The 21,208-nt window shown below is 43.1% G+C and overlaps 1 protein-coding gene across 3 annotated transcripts in view; it reads left to right on the top strand.

Annotated features, from left to right (window-relative positions):
- UMAD1 (UBAP1-MVB12-associated (UMA) domain containing 1) overlaps window positions 1-16,522 on the top strand; it is a 151,745-nt gene extending 135,223 nt beyond the window's left edge. For 2 of the 3 annotated variants that reach the window (XM_014603239.3, XM_059728974.1), the window contains one exon: window positions 1,287-2,926. In XM_014603239.3, the coding sequence (XP_014458725.1) occupies window positions 1,287-1,544 (258 nt within the window). In that variant the 3' untranslated portion in view covers window positions 1,545-2,926. Of the gene's footprint in view, window positions 1-1,286; window positions 2,927-15,911 lie in introns of those variants that run through there. The other variant, XM_019498043.1, reaches the window with a different exon arrangement.
- Window positions 16,523-21,208: the final 4,686 nt, after the last annotated feature.

Here is a 21,208-nt window from a genome sequence, read left to right as displayed (position 1 = left end):
ACTACGGATGTACTCTGTCGGTACAATCATCCAGCATTGCTCAGAACCTTAACTGCATTACTCCTTTTGAAGTCACTGGGAGCCATGCAACTAAAAACCTGCATAACTATTTGAAACTTGAATGTTATATTCACGTTTTCCATTCTTGTCCTCCCGTAGTAACGAACAGGTAGTCTTTGGGTACTTCCGTATGTCCACTTGCTTGTATTCAAGATTGGTTTAAAGAGAAAGCTCAAGGTCTGGAATCTGAAATTCCTGTGTTCCCATCTCAGCTCTGCCATAGTTCACTCGCTGGATTTGAACAAGTCATTTAATGTATCTTTGTAAGTTTGTCCTTCTGTAAAAATTAAGTACTTAAAACAATCATTTACTTGCCAGGGCTGGTGTGAGGATTAACTAATGTTTGTACAACATTCTGAAGATATACATAGACATATAATGCTTAGCTCCTGTAAAGCATTCTTTATATAGAGATTCTAGAGTGCTTTATAAAGGAAGGGTAAGTATTGTTATCATTGTTTTAAATATGAGAAAATATGGGCAGAGATTAAGTGACCTATCAAGGTCATGTGGCAGGCTAGTGTCAAAGTTGGGAATAGGAATCTAATCTTTGGCTCCAGTGCCCAGTCTTCTGGATCATAATGAAATTTATGTTTGTTTCTTCTCCATGACAGGTTTTATCGGTCTAGATTTGTTTTTATCAGTGCTTTCTTAATAATCCCTGAAGGTCATGTTGTGCAAGTATGTATTTTTTGTTAGCGCATATTTGGCAGCACATACATCACCATGTGTGGTTTGATAGAGCATGTCCAAATAGCTGAGCAATTTCAATTTTAAATGAGAAGTTTATACTGGTATATTTGAAGAAATTAGGAGAAGGTTTCTAACCATCAGACCAGTGAAGTTCTTCCGGAAGGAGGAGTAGACACATGAACCTTTCAAGCTGTAGCTTGATCAGTTTGTGTAAGGAGATATATGATGTGGTTGCTTGCAGTAGCAGGAGATGGGCTTCAGCGAAGCAGGAGGTTCCTTCTAGTCCTTTCTAATTGTGTAGTAGGACTATGTAGCCATAAAAACCTTGCCAAATTCATTATTATTGCAGCCCTGTCTGTCTGGCTGGGCTCTGCTTGATTCAAGGAATGATAACAGTTGCTTTAAGGATTTCAGCTTTGATCTGTCCCAGCCAAACATCATACATGTTTTTACATATAGGTCATTACTTCAAGTGGAAAAGTTAAATCACAGAATTTACAGTGTCTAAATTATATTTCCTTTGTTTTCTTTAGATAAATACTGAAAGCCAATCACATTTGACAATACCGGGTGCTGAGATGGGAAATCAGACAAGTCAAAATTTGGAGAGCAGTCCTTTCATGTCAGAGCTCCTCAATGATATACCCTTCACCCTGGCACCACATGTGCTAGCAGTCCAGAACACCTGTAATGAGCTTCCAGACCAGTTGGCTGCCTGCAACATCAGTGACAATTTAGCAAGATTTTGGTATGATTTTACCCTTGAGAATTCTGTGCTTTGTGATTCGTAATGTCTTAATCTCTATCTCCCTTAGAATTTGCACTTTGTCTACTTGAAGATGCATATAGAAATATCTGAAGTTCTTAGATATTTGTAGTTTGCCATTTGCCTAACACATGTATAAAATGTAAAAATTATCCTGTACTGTTCTGTATTCTTTTTATTGCACTTAAAATTAAACATGTATTAAATTTGTCCTCAAAATAATCAAGCAACTCTATTAGAGTTTTGTTTAATCCTAAGTAAGATATCATCTGTTGATAATATCAGTTCTTGACTTTCAACAAGTAGACTGCAAATGCACACCACACCATTATTTCTACCTGTGAAGTTCATGAACTTCTGCAGTTAACATTTTACTGATACCAGAAATTCAAAGCCTATTGTACGTGTTTATTTTATATTATCCATGATTTTCCAGGGATAGAAATTAAAATTTACTGTGAATAAAGTACTGCTGTTTTGCTAAGAACAAGCAGCCAATTTTTCAGTCTCAAAAGCAACTTTTTGAACTTCTACAGAATGCTTACTGGCTTACATCTTTAACATGCTTGAGTAGACTCTGCCATATGCAGTATAAAACTAAAACTAGTCAGCCTGTCTCTTTCATTACACATTGCTGTCCATTTTATTCTGTCACTTTTGTATCTCTATCACTGTCTTTCTCAAACATTCTGTCTTTGACTGCTCTTTAGTTGCGCTGTTTTCACTGCCACATATGTTCTTGGTTTATGCATAGATCAGTTTTTCCATTTTAACATCTTTGCCCCCTAAAGAAAGAAATCTTAGGATGTGTACTTTTAATGGTCACACCCTTCTTTTTTTTAATTTGTGGCCAGAGATATAGATGGCCACGCTTAACTACTGGAAAATATTAGTGTTTCTTCTCCAACTAAATTAAATGACAAAATACCTAAACTTTTCTTTCAAGCCTTGAATATATATATTTTATTCCAAGTAAAACCTTGCTAAACTGCTTTTGCCTAGTGAACTGCTTAACTTCTAGTGTGTGTGAATAATTCTTCACATGCAAGAGTAAATGATTTGACTGTAGGGATAAAAAACGTGCCAATTGTAAGTGGGTATTTTCGTAAGGAATGTGAGATACAGGATATCTAAAAATGTTTTTCCAGGTTTTCAAACTTGTGTGGTTTTAAGATATTTGCAATACATACTATAAATAATAGAGAAGTTATATTGTAAATAGATATTGGTTTGTTAAAAGGTTTATTTTTAATTTTTTTTTTAAATGTTTGCATTTCCTGAAGTTTTTTAAACTGTTGGTATCTATGTTTATACATATGATTTAAAATGCTTGTTTTCACGTAAAATTCCTATACTGCACTTAAATAAAAACTGTGGTTAATAATATTAAAAAATTTGGAAACCAAATACTATAGCCTTTATTATTCTGTCATCATGGGAAACTCTGATTCGGTCTTGAGGATCAAGAGAATTTTCAATGTTGTTAACAAACATCAGGACTGTCTTGCATTTTTAAAGATATGGTGTCTCTCAGAGGTGACATTTTAGATAAGCTGGTTTATAAAACCATATTTACTCGAATTTAAGACAAAAATTTAGGACTCAACTTTTTCCTCCTTCATCATGGGGGAGAGACCCTTGTATTAGATTCAAGTACAAGCCAAGGGAATGAGTGGGGAGGCAAGCTGAGGTTGGAGTTGGAGCCATGGCCACTGCCCACCGCAGCCTCTGCTCCCCTCCATCTTTTCTGCCCACCACCACCTCTGCCACTCCCCCTTCCCCCACTGCCCCACTTTACCTTCCCATCACAGCTCCAGCTGGGGCCTCACTCTGGCCAAGGGCCTAAAGGACAGTAATTGTTCTTTCCACATTTCTGGGTTTCACATGCACTTTTTTCCCCATTTTCCCTTTTGCTTACAAAAGATGAATTAATACATTTTAAATATACCTTACTAGAATTCTGCTTTACTTTACTTCCCAGGGAAGTGGTCTTCACCCCTACCTTGGGCAAATTCAAGAGGAGGTTGGACGATCACCTGTCTGGGGTCTTGTGAACCCAGCATTCATTCCTGCCTGTGGCGGGGGGTCAGGCTAGATGATCTGTTCAGTTCCATCCTGACCCTAGCTACTATGAAACTGTCAGAGACTAACAGACTGTCTATTCACAAGAAAAGAGCAGACAAGTACAATGGGAAGTATACACCTATGCTATGAAATGCAGCAAGTAGCTCAAAGATTTGACCCACGCCCTTAACCATCTTTCTTGAAGAATTAAATTTGCATACACCAATACTACTATTAATATACCTCATTGTTACCCTCTCACTTAAATGCCTGGGGGCTTAAACCTCTCTCTGTCTTGTCATCATCCATAAAAAGTGAATACTGAAGCCTAATGTTACCCAGACAGTAAAGGTGCATTTCCCCATCGGTCCAAGGACCGAGCCCTGCGGGACCCCACTGCCCACACCCTTCCAGGTCGATACCGACCCATCCACTACAACTCTCTGGGTATGACCCTCTAGCCAATTTGCCACCCACCGGACCGTGTAGTCATCCAAGTCACAGCCTCTTAACTTGTTCACCAGTATGGGGTGGGATACCATATCGAAGGCCTTCCTGAAGTCTAAGTAACCTACCCCTACTCCTGCATCCAGGTGTTTTGTAACCTGGTCATAAAAAGAGACTAGATTAGTCAGGCATGATCTACCTGCTACGAACCCGTGCTGATTTCCCCTCAGCATAATTTGTCCTGCCGGGCTCTTGCAAATGTGAGCCTTGATAATTTTTTCGAAGACTTTGCCTAGGATGGAGGTGAGACTGACTGGCCTATAGTTGCCCGGGTCCTCCTTCCTCCCCTCCTTGAAAATGGGGACCACATTGGCCCTTTTCCAGTCCTCCGGGACCTGGCCCGTGCACCACGAGCATTCAAATATTCCCACCAGTTGCTCTGCAATGACGTCAGCCAGTGCCTTCAGTACCCTCGGATGGAGCTCCTCCGGGCCTGCTGACTTAAAGGCATCCAGTTCTTCCAAGTGACTCTGCACCATCTCAGGGTCTACGCATGGTAGTCTGGTGCCTTGCTGCTGCCTCTCTACAATTCCAGTGAGAGACTTGTCTTGCCCCTCGCTTAGGAACACTGAGGCAAAGAACTCATTGAGGAGTTCAGCCTTGTCCCCCCTGTCTGTCACCAATTGCTTATGCCCATCTAGTAGGGGTCCTATTCCACCCTGGGCCTTCCTTTTACTCCCTATATATCTAAAAAACAATTTTTTGTTATCCTTAACTTGGGATGCCATCCTCAGCTCCATGGTAGCTTTGGCCTGTCTAACTGCCTCCCTACAAGCGCGAGCAGAGGAGGTATACTCCTCTTTAGTAGACTCTCCCCGTTTCCACTTTTTATATGCCCCCATTTTTGCCCGTAGGCTGCTCTGGGTTCCTCTGGTCAGCCAAGGAAGCCTCTTGGGCCCTTTCCCCCCTTTCCCCGTATCAGGATCGTCTCCCCCTGTGCCCGAAGGATCATTTCCTTAAGGCACAGCCACCCTTCCTGGGCTCCCATCTCTTCAAAACTCTTACTCTGCAGTGCATCCTTGACTAAACGCCTGAGTTCATTGAAATCAGCTTTCCTAAAGTCTAGCACTTTCACCCTACTAGTTACCTTACCCACTCAACGTCTTATGATGAATTCTATTATTTGGTGATCACTGTCCCCCAGGTGACTACCAATCTGTAGGTCTCCTACCATGTCATCCCCCGTTGCCAATACCAGGTCCAGCAAGTCATTCCCCCTAGTGGGACCATGTCCCTCCTGTGTCAGATGGAGATCCTGTACGCAGGATAGGAACCTGCGTGAACGGTGGGACTTTGCTGTCTGCATCTCCCAGCAGATGTTTGGGTAGTTTAGGTCCCCCATGACTACCGCCTCCCTAGTTTTTATGGTGTCTGAGAGCTGCCTCAGGAGCCCCAAATCTAGTTCTTCCCCTTGGTGTGGAGGTCTGTAGCAGACCCCCACCACCAAATCCCTTTCTTCTTGACCTCCATGTAACCTAACCCACAATCCTTCTACTTTCTCCTCCGATTCCATTTTGATAAGGGTCGATGTATATCGCTCATTGACATAGAGTGCCACCCCTCCCCCTCTCTTCCCCACTCTATCCTTTCTGTACAGCTTATAACCCTCAATGTGTACCGCCCAGTCATGGGAAGAATCCCACCAGGTTTCTGTTAGCCCTACTAAGTCGTAGGTGTTTTCTGCAAGTGATGTAGAAAAAGAAGTCCTGAAACCATGGTTGTCTGCATCTAAGGCAGGGGTCATCAGGATAGTTTAAGCCAGGTCTTGCCACACCTTCCTGATGACCACTAGAATCAAGAATATAAGAAAGGTATGCAATAGACTTCCCATATGATATAAGAGATGGAACCTAAACTGAGGTAGAAGAGCAGCCCTTCCTGTTGCACTCTTTTGCGAACAGATCTATCCTCAGGAATCCCTAAAAAGAGAATAGCTGGGAAAGAAAAGAAAAGAATTCTTGATTTCACACTTGTGATGAATTGACAGGACCCTGCTTAAGAATTTGCAGTCACATTGTAGAGACCATGCAAGGATTTCAGTGGCAGATGCACTAATTCCATAGCTGGGATGCTTCCTTGTTGAAAAGAGGGGACCTAGTGCCTCCCTGTCAGCGGCTTGGTATGATGGTCACAGATGCACTGAAGAAAGGGTGTGCAAGCTCATCCAGCGGCTCTAAGTTCAAGTACATTTATGTGAAACATTATCTTCTGAGGCAACCATATGCCATGAACCTGAAGATGGTTAGTATGTGCTCTGCAGCAATGCCAAGAAGCATCCATAATTAATTAAATTATAGTCAGCAGAGGCTGAAAGAGCACCCTTTGCAAGTATTGCTTGGGTTCTACCAAGCTGAGGATATTAGAACATCACTAGGAACAGTCACTTCATTCCAGGGTGATGTTTTTCCAGGGAACAGAATAATTGTGACTGAATTTGCTTGTCTTTCTGGGTTTCAGTGTGGCATACTGTATTAGAAAAGATCATGGCATCATGTGAATGGAGAGAGAAAGGCAAGACCTTACTGATGTTCTAAGGTACTTTTCCAACTTAGACACCACTAAAACTCTGATCCTTAAGATGGCCTTTATAAACTCCAGATAAACCAGGATGAGGATCAGTTTCTGGTACTTTGAGGGCCAATGGCTAAAAAAGGTTTATGACTGTTGGAAAAATAACTCAGAGCTACCTGAGGTGCACAGCTGTAATGGATAGAACCTATGTGAAAACTCTTCAGATAATAGAGAGACCAAAGGAGGGGACCTGATATTGACAATGGGCCTGAGCCATAATAAAATGGAGGTATTACCTGTGAGAGGGTATATAAAGCTATAACCATTATAGGGTATGGGTTTTTTTTCCCCTTTCATCCCTATTTAGTGGTGCTGGCCGGGAGCCCCACTCCTGAGCCACACAAACAGGTCAGGCAAACAGGCACGCTCTTCAGGAGCATGCCAGAGTTTGTAAGGGAGTGGGCATGAGTGGGGGAACACCCAGGGAGGGCAGCTGACCCTTATGGGGAGGGGGGACTACTCACCAAGGGCTCCGGGCAGAGGGAGACTCCCGGGGCAAAGTTTCTTAGGGGAGGGGCTGCTGGCTGACTCTTCTGCTCAGGTGCAGGGTTGGCCATGCCTGTGCAGAGTAGCTCATCAGCAGCTGAAAAAGCACAGGAAATTCAAACCAGCCCCAGTCCACCTTCTGTTATCTGTGAAAGGAAGGAGTTCCTGAAGCTGAAAGAGTACCTCCACAAAATTAATCAGGTAATCATAGAACATAAAATTTTATCTGGCTGGTAGGTCATGGTAATTCACAATACAAAATTATAAAAACACCAAGGAGAGGCCTTTTTGGCAAATGGATCCAAACACTTTGATTCCTTCCTTTCTGGTATAAACCTAGCACGCCCTTCATTTAATTAGCACCTTCCAGAAGAGGAAAGAATTCGGTGCTAATCTGGAGCAGTTGCCTGGTATTGATTGAAATAGTACCAATGAGGATGATGGGGGATCGGATAAAGTGGTGCTGGAAAAGTGATAGAACCTACTCAAAGGTTTGGTGTCAAGATCAGAGGGCAGTTTATAGAATTTTTTAAAATAAAAGATATTTGAAAAATTGTGGCACTCAGGTAAGGTTCCAGAAGACTGGAAAAGAGCCAGTGTGGTCCCAATCTTCAAGAAAGGAAGGAAGGAGGATCCAGGGGATTACAGGCCAATCAGTCTGATGTCCATCCCTGGAAAGATCTTGGAGAAAATCATCAAGGGATCCATCATCAAAAGGCTAACGGAAAGTAATCAGAAAGCCAGACAACATGGCTTTGTTACTGATAGGATTTGCCTGACCAACCTTGTCTCCTTCTATGACCAGGTGATAGATTGCCTGGACAAGGGAGACAAAACTGATGTCATATATCTGGATTTCAAGAAAGCCTTTGATTTAGTCTCCCATGATGTCCTCATGTTTAAGCTGGGGAGCTGCAGCCTCAACCATCACACGGTCTGATGGCTGGGGAACTGGCTCCGGGATCGGACCCAAAGAGCACTAGTTGATGGGAGCGAATCAACATGGTGCAAAGTGACCGGTGGCATCCCTCAGGGCTCAGTACTCGGGCCAGTACTCTTCAACATCTTCATTAATGATCTGGATTTGGGTGTCCAATGCTGGCTGGCAACGTTTGCGGACGACACTCAAATATGGGGGAAAGCAGTCACGCTGGAAGACAAACCGACCTGGACACACTCACAAGGTGGGTGGACCAAAACCTGATGGCTTTCAACGTACAGAAGTACAGGGTGCTCCACCTTGGGAGGAAGAACCAGCAGCATACTTATAGGCTTGGCAGTGCTTCACCTAGCACCATGACCAAAAGAGATTTGGGGGTCTTGATTAAACGCAAGATGCATATAAGCCACTAATGCGATGCCATAGCTGGCAAAGTAAACCAAACACTGGCATGCATCCACTGATGCATCACGATCAAAACCTGGGACGTCATCCTCCTGCTTTACTTGGCCTTAGTGAGGCCGCAGCTGGAGTACTGCATCCAGTTTTGGGCCCCTCACTTCAGGAGGGATGTGGATAAGCTTGAGAGAGTCCAAAGGAGAGCCACCTGTATGATCAAAGGCCAAGAGGGCAAGCCTTACAAGGAGAGGCTGAGGGACTTGGGACTCTTTAGCTTGGAGAAGAGAAGGCTCAGGGGGGACTTGGTAGCTGCCTATAAGTGCATCAGGACCTGAGAGAACGGTTGTTGACCAGGGCCCCCCCCAAGGGATAACAAGGTCTAATGGCTACAAACTCCTGGTGGGCTGATTCAGACTGGACGTAAGAAAACACTTCTTTACAGTCCATGTACCCAGGGTCTAGAACAGACTGCCCCCCCAGAAGTGGTGCAAGCGCCTACTCTGGACTCATTCAAAAGGCATCTGGAAGTTTCTCTTGCTGGATCACTTGACCCCAGCAGACTTCCTGCCTATGGCAGTGGGGCTGGACTCAATGATATCGCAAGGTCCCTTCCAGCCCCTAATGTCTATGAAATATATGAATGTGTCAAGTAGGAACGTTCAAAGTTTTTTTTTCTGGACTGAAAAATGTTGTATTTGGTGAGATACATGGCACTTTGCAGCAATAGAGGCCAGGTACAGACATGATCAGAAACCAGTCTATATAACAGAACACAAGTTCAGCACACATAGCCTGGTTTAAAAATGGTGGAACCCAGTCTTAAGATTTATACCTCTCCCCTCGCCTCCACGAAAGGGCAAATGTGTGTACTGTTTGCTAACTAAGTTATGCCACTTAGAGAAAACCATGTAACTTATATCAATTCTACCTAGGGCTTTTCGAATGTCTGTACCTAGCCAGAGGTACCTGCATGAAAATCTGAATGAGGATCAGACCCTCATAAGAGAGGCAGCTTCAAACACCTTGTGGTTTGGGGGGTGATACTGCAGTAACAGCAAAGAAAGAGGGAATTCCTCAAACAAAGATTCATACTATGAAGGAGGAGAAAATGTTTTGCCCAGAGGCACTCTGCTACAAAAGAATAAGCCATGTGCCACAGCAAGCAACCAAAGGAAATTGTGGTGAGGGGGATGGTCCTGGAACTCCACAAAAAGTATGCAGAAGATAAAAAGGAAATGAAAATGGGGTGATATGGGGAGGGAGGGAGAAATGAGAGTAAACAAGAAAATTCAAGGTAGCTGTGAGTTAGGCAAGCTCAGACCACAAAAGCTTGCTGACCAAAAAAAAAGTTCCAGTCCATCCAAGTGGCTGAGAAGACCTGAGGAAATCAGTATGTGGGTAGAGAGAGAAGACTCTGAGGAAGATGTGCTGGACTATATAGGACAGTTGTGGCTAAAGTAGAAAAAAAGTCTCTGGTTAGAGCATCAGGACCTGAACACGCCCATGTATGCAAGTGCATGTAGACCGTTACTCAAAGAAGAATGGTTGCTACAAAATGGATCATGAGTTCTGTGGGTACAACCTTTGATAAAAGAGCTCTGCAATAGGTGGTATCCTCAGCTGTCTCTCATCCAGATTTACTCAGCTAAATATGGTGTCTTTGAATATTTCCCTCCTTCAGATCTGACTTATTCCTAAATCATTTAGTAGAATTGTCACAAAGGGTCTCAAACTTTAATTTATTTTTTGCTATTGTCTTGCCTTAATTTATGAGAGCTATATATGGCTTTCTCTAGGTATTTATTTTCTTCACTCATTTTGAAGTGATTTAAAATGTTTATTTGGTAAATTAAAATAGTTGTAAATTAATTCCATGCTTAAATGTTAATAAGTCCTATTACAATTTTGAGAGTAAATCCGTCTAAAATACATAAGGTTTTTTCTTCATCTCTTATTTTGTTCTTTAGCTGTGTTAGGAAGGAAAATACATGGCAGATTGTCAAAAATCAGTAGAAAAGAAATAAACACACAAGACATTCTGTATGACCTATCATTTTGCTGTTGTTGGCATTAACCACAATGAGAAAATGTACAAGAGTATCTATGGCTTCTTTCTTCCTCTTCACTGTACCAAAACTGCTCTTGCATAATCTCTACCTGCCTAAACTTTCCAAGACAGAGACCATGTCTTGTGAGTTATCTATACTGCCTCTATACCGGGGTGGGCACAATAGGGCCTGTGGTCTAGATCCGGGCTACCAATTGATTCTATCCGGCCTGCTGCTGCCCCTGCGGCACTCTGCATGGGACCAAGCCCCACCTACTCCTGCCTGGGGCAGCCCACACCACCCTCCCACCCACATTTCAACACTACCCCAACCCCGGCCAGTGCTCACAGCTTCCTGGTAAGGCTGTTTCCACTGCTACTGAAGCTGCCTGGGTACTGCTTGGCTCCCCCTGCCTCCAGTGGCTCCTCCTCCTCCTGACCCTGTTGTGCCATTCAGGTAGTAGGTGCAGGGAATCGGCAGTGGCCATGGGAATGCATGCCAGGCATCACATGCCCAGCCGGGCAGAGGGGAAGCTGCAACCAGGCGGCTCCTACCTCACCACACAGGGCTCCAGCTCCAGCTCCCTGATTGCCTTCCATTCACTCTGTCCTCTCAGTGTGTTGAGCAGCCACCTGCAGGTAGCTGAGTGGGTGGAAAACAACTTGGAGCTGGAGCCCTGGGGCAGGAGCCACCTGGTTGCAGCATCCCTCCGCTTGGCTGGGTATGTGTTGCCCGGAACATCCCCATGGCACCAGTGCTTCCCCACACTACCTGCTGCCCAGAGCGGCACAACTGGGGCAAAAGGAGGAGCTGCTGGAAGTGGGAGCCGGGCAGTACCTAGGCAGCTGCAGCAGCATTGGGAGCACCCTGCCAGGAAGCTATGCATACCGGCTGGGGTTGGGCCCAGGGCATTGCTGTCATGGGGCACGGGGCAGGTGCACATGGGAGCATAGCATAGGCTTTCCTGGGTAGGAGCAGATGGAGCTCAGCACCATGGGGGCAGCTGTGGGCCAGGTAGGGATGGGGCTGGGCTGCACCTGCACCAGACCACCAGGAGACCCCCATGCACCCCTGCCAACCCCCTCCCCCGCTTCCTCCTCACCCCCAGCCAGCTCCTGGAGCCTAGCATGTGGGTGGCTTCCCACACCCTCCCCGTGCACACAGTATACAAGAGTAAGACTATTTTGAACTATTATGCAACCGCCTGTATATACACTACTCAAAAACACATAAAACAGGGCAAAAAATATATATTTTTTAAATAAAATAGGTTATAGTAGGTGTTTGATTTTTAGTATATGATTTGTTTTTATCTATAATTTGTTAAAATGATATCTTTTGAAAATGTTATATGTGCAGCCCTTGACAGCTCACCAAAACTCATTAAGTGGAATGCTGGCTGAAATAATTGCCCTCCCCTGCTCTATACCATGCTCAGTAGGGCTGTGAGAAATTTTTATGAATGTTTCATTTTGAAGCTGTTTCAACACGTTTTCAAAACTGAAATGGAAATGAAACAAAAGATTTCAAAACAGCTTTGAAACTAAATGAGGGCACTTGAAACATTTTGAAAGTCAAGTTTCAAAACAGCCCAGTCGTGGGAGGCAGGGGAGAGCCAGGGCTGCACTCTGCCTCCCACCGCTGGGCTGAGCTCTGTGTGGCTGGCGGAGCCACTCAGAGCACAGCCCTGGCTCTCCACCCTCTCCCACCACTGGGCTGCACTCTGAGCAACTCTGCCAGCCTCACAGAGCTGAGCCTGGTGGCGGAAAGCGGGGGAGAGCCACTGGCCAGGGCTTTGCTCCAAGTGGCTGCACCACTGGCTCTCCCGCTGCTGGACTGAGCTCCATGGGGCTGGCGGAGCTGCTTGGTGGCAGGAGGTGGGGGAGAGCCAGGGTTGCACTCCAACCGGCTCCGCCAGCCCCACAGAGCTCAGGCCGGCAGCGGGAGGCAGAGGAGAGCCAGGGCTGTGCTCCACCTCCTGCCGCCGGGCTGAGCTCTGTGGACCTGGTGGAGCTGCTCTGAGTGCAGCCCTGGCTCTCCCCTGCCTCCCACTGCTGGGCTGAACTCTGAGCGGCTCTGCCAGCCCCATGGAGCTGAGCCCAGCGGTGGTAGGTGGGGGAGAACCACTGGCCAGGGCTGCACTCTGAGCGGCTCCACCAGCCCCACGGAGCTCAACCTACCTTCCCAGCACTGCTGGACTCCTCCTGGGGGCGCAGGCCCCCCAATCTGTGTACAGGATGATACAAGGCTGTCACTGATGCCTGGGGCCAGTGGCAGCACTAGTCTTCCCGGTGCAGGCGCAGGCTGCACCCAGTGCCAGACCCAGGCAGTAACCTCCTGTCATCCGAAGCTCAGATCCAGGGGCCCACACCCCCAGGAGGAGTCCAGCACAGCCTTCCCAGGGGTGCGGGCCCCCAGATCTGTACATGGAATGACAGGAGGCTGCCGCTGCTGCCCAGGGCCAGTGGCAGCACCAGTCTTCCTGGTGCTGGGTGCGGGCTATGCCCAGTGTTGGTCCCAGGCAGCAACAGCAGCCTCTTGTCATCCCAAGCGCGTATCCAGGGACCCGCACCCCTCGGAGGAGTCTGGCACAACCCCACAGCCCTCCCAGGGGTGCTGGCTCCCAGATCTGCATTTGGGATGGCAGGAGGCTGCCGCTGCCAGCAAGTCACAAGAGCTTTGCTTGTCAGCACTTTGAGGTGCAGTTTCCCAGAAACCCTATCTCCTTGAAACTTGGCAAGCTTCATGCCCTCAGATGGGGCTACCATCCCTGCAATTTTCAACCAAATCAGGCAATAAGTGACAAAGTTATAGGCATTATCATAATTCCCCATTATAGTCTATGGGTGAAACATCGAAACGCATCGAAACAGTGAAACAGGTTCAACAAAACGGAACGGTACTTCAAAACTAAACAAAACAACGAAATGAAACACTGTCCCTTTGAAACGGCAAAACAGAAGTTGAAACAAAATGGTGCTGTTTCGCACAGCTCTAACTGTTGCCATGAAGAGCCCTTCACCTATTCACTCCTAGCCAGCATATGTAGAAGGTCAGAAGTTAGGCAGTGTAGCCCATTTAGAATAGACCTCAGTCCACTCCAGCACCACTGTTAGACTCTGTTTTGGACATGCTTCATAGAAGTTATTTTAATCTTGAGGCCTCTATGTTGCAGTTCTTTGTAGTTTGAATACCTTTATACAAGAACACGAAGATAAATATTTTAATAAGATTTAATTTTTACATATCATAAACAGAGTTAGATGAGCAACAGCTAGTTTTCTTCAATCATGATGTATGTAGGCTGTATCTGCCAGATTTTTAGAGATGCAAAGGCTTATGTACAGCACCAGCTGTGAAGATGCGAGCATTATAGCATGGGTTATGCAAACAGGTTGGAAAGGCTTTTTCTAATTCTACAACAAAATGAAGCATCTAGTCATGTGTCTGGAAGTGGTGGAAAAACCTAGAAGTATGGAGCAGCTGTAGCGCAGAGAAAAGAGAGGGCCTGGTTCAGCTAGCCAATTCAATTTAGTTTTATTTGTTACAAAGATAAAATAAACCCTTGAGATCAAAGATCTCATTTATGAGACTGTCCTCTTAAGTCAGTCAACACATACACATCAATAACAGGACATAAAAGAAACTGCCTACAAGCAAACAAAAATGAGTCTCATTAATGTACAACTTGCATGATATCCATTTGTGGATATCACCATTGCATTCAGAACAGCACACAAACCCAAATGCTCATATAACAGTTTTGAAAAGGTCAGCTCTGGATATCCATCTAAATCTCACTAGAAAGACATGCTGAAAAAGATGAAGTACTGCATTCAAAGAATCCTTGGCTTATAATAGGAGCCTAGATAGGCTAGACAGAAAAGCCTATTGCAGTGGAATAGTGTTTGGTCATTTAATGAAACTGGCATCTATTAGAATTAAAGAATTCTATAAAATCTGTGAAGGAGACATGAGGAAAGAGACTAAGGTCCTACTAAAAGATTGTTGCCCACTACTTATCAGTCTTGCTGAGTAGGCTGTTGCACCATCCCTTTAGAAAAAATAACACCTAGACTAGTATAGACATTCAAAAAGCCTGAGGCAGAATCGATCTAAGTTATGCAGTTTTCTGTAAGCGGCATAGTTTAGATCGGTAGCAAACAGAACACATATTTGCCTTTTGGTGGGGGGACACAAATCTTAGACCGGATTCTGCCATGTTAAACCAGTCTATGTGTGTTGAATTTTTGTTCTGTTACAAGTATGGACCAGTTGTGTGCCAAACTTCTGTTCTCTTATGGGTAGAGACTGGTTTCCGATCACTTATACTGGTAAAAGTATAATGTGTGTACTGGGCTCTATAGATCCTTATCATCAAGTAAGTTTTATACAGGGTGCATCTACACATGGATATTAATGTGCTGGAGTTTATTGCTCCTGGGCACTGCATTTACATGTGCACCCAGGACCGCAGCATGTTGAGCTGGGTCAGAGCAGCCCTGGCTGGCAGGGGTCAGCCTGCCAGACCAGGGCTGCTCTGATCTGACTGGACGTGGTGCAGAGGGGCTGGTTGGAGCACAGAGGTGCTTCAGTGCAGGACTAGCCAGCAGCCAGCCCCACACTGAAGCACCCTTGTGCCCTAGCCAGTCATGTCGGCATTTACACATGCATTGCTGCACACACAAAAAACTCCACAGCAGGATAGTATTTGTATTTACAGGTACTAACCTACTATGGAGTTTATTGGTTCCCTGGGCCAAATTGGGCCGCACATGTAGACACCAAGACATTTTCGGCAGAGCGAATTGGGTAGCTTCTCAGTAAATGTCTCATGTAAACGTGCCCACGGTGTATTACACTTTTGGATTGTCCTATACTTTTTTTTTTTCCAGCTGGTGGTAGGGACTGTTCATGCATCAGCATAAATTATCCTGCTTGAAAGATAAGATGGTTTTAATCTCAGGAACTGATTTTTGTTGCCCTAAAAATGTTAAGATACACATTTTGTTCAAGATTTGGTATTTTAACTTTCTAGCTAAATGTTGCTCTAGATCCTCCTATTGTTATCTGTTTTTCACTTGTCTCATCAACAGTGTCAGAGTATAGATAGCTCTTTTTCTATCATCCTTCCATAAATTATTGTTGTTAAATATGAATTTACATCTTTAACATCTGCTAGGATGGAATAGATTTAAATATATATCATTAAAAAGAATGCCCAATTTCTAATGTATTCTAGCATTTTATTCTTACAGTTAACGTTACAGAAAAATGTGTAGATATGGTGCAGCTTCTGATGTCAGTTATACTACTGTAATGAAGATTCATATCTGTTCCACATTATTAACTGACTCTATATTGTTTATTGTTGTAGGAAAGGAAAATAGTGGCAATGGATGTTGGAATAGGAATGGGATCTAAAACAGTTTCCTAGTCCCTACGTTTCTGGAGCTGAGAAAACTAGAAGGGCAAAAAGAAAACCTCATTTTAAAGACATTTCTTTATTTTCTTAATTTTATTTAATCATTGTATGTATTGTGTGCTAGAGTCATCCATTTTAACATACAGACATCCAGATTTTTAAAAGTGATTTTTTAAATTTATTTTTAATGTGCTAATAATAATGAAAAATATCAAGTTTCCATTATGAGTAGGGGCCTTAAAATGTCTCATAACACTAAGTAATAAAAGATTATATTAAATTGGAGAGTTTGGCAAAAATTGTTTGCAATATCAAACTTAAGTTTTAAATCTTTTATCACTTTCAGATACATTATTAAAATGTTATGTTGAATGAGCAAAGGTGATTAATTAGGATTTGAGGGGTTTTTTTTTTACTTTACAGAAGATCAGGTGAACTGTCTCTATCCATATTAGATTTATCACCACAGTAATTTAATCTGATTAGAAGTCTTTCTTTAGAAGTTTTTGTGTATATGAATATATGTAAAAGCAACTAGGAATAAAACCTTTGTATATCTAAAATTGTCTTTTGTCCATAAATGTTTTCTAATCACACTTAGGAAGCAAAAGCCAACCTGGTTTGGATAAGGATCCTGGCCTTCCCAAAGGATAAGAAAATGAAAGCAATGCTGAAAAATTTCTCCTTCATAGCGCCATTCACAACAAATACATCAATAATTCTTAAATTCATGACCTATTTTCTGGAATCCAGCAAAATAGACCAATTTGTAAACAACAAGACATTCATTGTTTTACCTTTGAGCCTTGAAAAGTAATCTAACAAAGGTTCAGCAGATTTTCTGTCCCAAATGCAGTGAAAGATCTGGTCTGTTGATAGCCAATGGGAAATGCGCTATTAAAACAAAAAGATATGCAGAATCCACATATATTCAGGTAAAAACACATTTTCTATTCATAGTTAATACTTTGCATTCTAAAAATATATTGGGCACTATTAGAAAGCAGAAAGGTTAAGCAGAACTAACTTCTAATGTCTGTATTGCTGAAATATATTCACTCGGGGTTTGAAAAATATTGATTTACTGTTTGTAACTTCAAGACTTACCAGTGTTTGCAGTCATGGGGTGTTGATTTTTTTCAAAAGTGCCAAGCACTTGCAGACTCCCTTTACACTTTGAGTTGAGATTGTTTGCTACAAATCACAAGGAGCACCTATATCTTTTTTGCACTCTTGCGAAAGAGAATGCATTTCGCAAGAAAGGAACAGCTTCATTCCAGCTCCAGTTTGGCTTCAGCAGAGTTACTTCAAATGCACATTGGCATAACTGAGATTAGAATTTGGCCCCAAGTGTTTTGACACTTGGGCCATATGCTTTATATAGGAAGGTATATGTGAGGGTTGTATGATTTCTTATGAGAGATACATTATACATAATAAGATTAGAGAACTGGCTCCCAGTTTTCTTAAGCAAATTTTCTAACAACTGATTAAAAGAAATGTGTAAAATGCTTCATATGGCCAAGTTAGAAGGAGCTCTGTTTTGTCATACATGCTACCAGTTACCAACTAAGCCACAAAAAAGCAAACGTAAAAAAAATATTGTAAAAGAAATTATATTTTAAAACTTTCTAACTTTTCACTTGTTTCAGTATTCATTATACACAGAGGTGCAATCAAGATGCTTCACTTTGTAACTATACCAGTTACAAATGAAAATGTGTCTTAAGAATACTTTCCTTCCTTTCTTGGAAGGCAACATATTAGAGCATCATCTGGGTTATTCTAGATATTTAAATTTCTTTCCTTTGACTAAAGAGGTTAACTTAACATAATCAGTTGACAACAATTTCCCATGTTAATCATAATAACCAGGCAGTATTTCTAGATGGATTTAATAAATATAAATATATTGATTGTATATTAAAAGACTGTTGATCTCATAAAAATGCAAAAATATACATGGTTATCTTCAATTTATGTTATCTTATACATCAGGAACAATTTTCTCTAACAAGGAATCAAACTGATCATTGAAGGCTTGATTCTGCCCTTCCTCGCATTCTTTGCATTTTATCATTCTAGTGCATTTGAAATCAATGGGTGCCTATATACAGTGCATCGGAGCAGCCTTGCTGCATGTAATTACAGTACATCAGAGCAGACTTGATTAATCAAGTTTACTGGAGTGTGGTAATTACTGTGCTCCAGCAGACTCCAGCATCATGTCTGTTAGTGTCCCCACACTGAAACATGGCAGTGGGGGAATTTTAAATAAAACTTGTTTGATAGGGGTGCTGATTGATACACATGATGCCCCAGGAGCTTTAATTAGAATGCCTCTCACAGCTGCTCTAATTAAAGTGCCCCACCCCCCCACACCTCCACCACACACACACACACACACACACACACACACACACACTCTTGGAGCACATGTATAAACCTCCAATGGGACTATGCAACAAGAGTGGCAAAATCTGATCAAAGGTACAGCAGTCATCACTTACATGCTGGGCTAAAACCACTCCCTACAAATGAGATTGTCCAACACTTCCCTTTATAAAACCCATTTGTCATTTGCTTATAAGCTTTGTGATATGTTACTGTTTGGGCTGAAATTTCCAATGCAAGGTGTTTGTCTGCGGCAGAATTTTATTGCTCTTGTTGTTTGGAAAACTTTAACTAAAGTGGTATGGTCAGTTTTAAAAATAGGGCTAGGGAAAAATATTTTCTTTTGTCAGTGTTAAAAATTTCTGGATTCTGGTGAACTTTTCTTTTAAAAGCTCTAGCACTCTGGTGCTTTGCAGCGAGAACTTGTAATTTGGCACGCTAGTGTAGCCTTTGTAACAGGGAAATGCCATCTCCACGAAGAATCTCCTCAGATTTGCCGAAGTTATTTGACTTTAAAGAATTGCCGTTTGCACGGGCTTGATAGAGACTTATTAAATGTTAACAGCCTTCAAATGGGATTTGGATCAGGCCCTGAGAACTGCTAAGCAATCTTGCCACAAATACCACAAATACCTGGCAAGGTGTGTGGGTTGCTAGACAGCAATAAAGCACCAATATAATCAGAGGGAAAAGATCCATTCTCTAAAATAAACCAAATAAAAAAGGATAAGACGACAGAAAGTTTTCAAATAAATTCTGAGTGTAAATCAAAACTATCTTTGGAAAATGAAAGTTTCTAGGTGTTGCTTAAAAATGAAGGATGGACTGAGCTTGATGTCATGGGCAAGCAAGTTCTACATGCTTGGGGTCACCATGGCAACACTGCAGTTTCCTGAATACCTTAGGCATAACAGTGGGATCTCTGAATGGTGCTAAAGTTATGCCCGTCAGCAGGAGGCTCAAGAGGGAAACTTTGCATATAGCCAGGGCCAACCCCATTAAACACTTCAAAAGTCAGCAAGGCCAATTTAAAATCAATCTGCTGCTTAACAGGTGAATAAGTAAGAGAATACAGGATATATCCAGTATCACAATTGCCCAGCCCAGCTAGTCAGTGTACCTCTGCATTCTCTACAAGTAGCAAATGGTACAGAAGTAGTGTTTGAAACTCTTGCTGGGAAGGCATTAACGCATTGAGGCATGTGATGGAAGGTCACCCAAAGGAGATAGGGGCACCAGGGCAAATGTCATGCCATCTTCAGCACCTTATTCCAGGAAGAGGGTGGGGTTGAACAAGATGCCTAGATCTTACCCTGAATTGCCACCTCAGAACAAATCTCATAAATGTATCAATACTTCTCACCATACTTTTAGACACAATCTCAGCCTGATGGCTGTTAGAGGATAGGACCAGACTTTGAGGGAGGCTGAATTTGATTGAGGAGGGATTTATACATCATTCCTAGTTAATGCTTGTCCACTATGGCTAGGGGCAGACATTACACATAAACCAGTTTAAGTGATCAGAAACTGGCTTCAACCTGTAACAGAACAGATGTTCAGTGCACATAAACCAGTTTGGAAGTGGCTGAAACCGGTTTGAGATAAAACTGATTGAATGTAGTATCAGATTTAACTGATCTGTCTCAAACTGGTTTATGAATTGTCTGTCCCAGATCCCTTGCTGATTTAAATTAAATCAGACTCCCCCAGCATCCCGGCATGCTGTCTGGGCTGGGCAGGGCTCTCTGCTACACAGCAGCACTGGCCCCTCCCCTCTGCTCCCTGGCTGCAGCTCCGGCAGCCTCTGCAGGCATCTGCCTGGCTTCTGCTCCCCCACTCCCCTCCCCGCTCTCTGCTAAGCAGGCATTCCCCCGTCCCTCTCAGACACCTCTCAGCATTAGCTAGCAGACCCCATGCTGGCTACCTCTGAGCTGTGGCACACAGAATCAACAGGTAGCTGGTAATGTCCCTCTGTTGTTTTCTTAATAAGCTGATAAACACTGAGTTAGGGATGATAAATATTCCCTGTTGGGCTGGTCAGGAGGCGGGGAACACCCTCCCTAATCAGAGCATGCTGCCGGGGCCTGGTCACGCCCCCCTTCTCCCCCCCCCCCCAGTTCTGTGGAAGGGAAGGGAGGGCTGCTGTAGCACCCCCTGGCTTCTAGTCTGAGCCACTGCAGGCATGTGCTTGCAGGTCTGGGATGTCTGTCTGGCTACAAAACTGATTTAGCCTAACCGGGTTAGACTAACCTACAAAGAATTAATCAATTCAGGCTCAGTATTTTTGAATGTATGTCTGTAGCTCATTACAGAAGAGTCAGTGTACCTGGGCAATGATTTAATGCAGAGGATCATATTGTTCCTCTAGATTTCTCCAACTCCTACTTGTTTCCTTTTTTTAACTCCATCTTGTTTGCAGATCAACAAGCGTACCCCAATTATTTGCCATGAAATAGCTCCTAATCCATAAATGTTTTGCCTCCATATCCCAAACTAGAGGTGTGCATGAATCAAATTTTACATTTGATAGGAAATTCCAAGTTTTTTTTTTCCCCAATTCCATAATGTAACAACAAGAAAATACCAAACATTCTGACATTCTCTGTGAAACAAAATTTAAAAAAATCATTGTGGGTCTATAAAACTTTTGTTCTGCTTTCACAACATATCTGTTTCTAAACAGAATTGTTTTGAAACAAAAATCCTAATATCCCATTCCAAAAATGTTAAAATGCCTATGATTTAACATTTGTAATGGTCTTTGTCTTTATTCAAAATAGAAAATTGTCTGAATCGATATACTTCTTTCCCTTGGAAGGAATTTTAACTTAAAAGAACTGAAAAATTTTACC

Source organism: Alligator mississippiensis, chromosome 5 (assembly GCF_030867095.1).
Source record: "Alligator mississippiensis isolate rAllMis1 chromosome 5, rAllMis1, whole genome shotgun sequence".
NCBI classification, from domain to species: Eukaryota; Metazoa; Chordata; order Crocodylia; family Alligatoridae; genus Alligator; species Alligator mississippiensis.
Note: the sequence above shows the minus strand (reverse complement) of the source record. Positions and strands in the feature narration are given on the sequence as shown.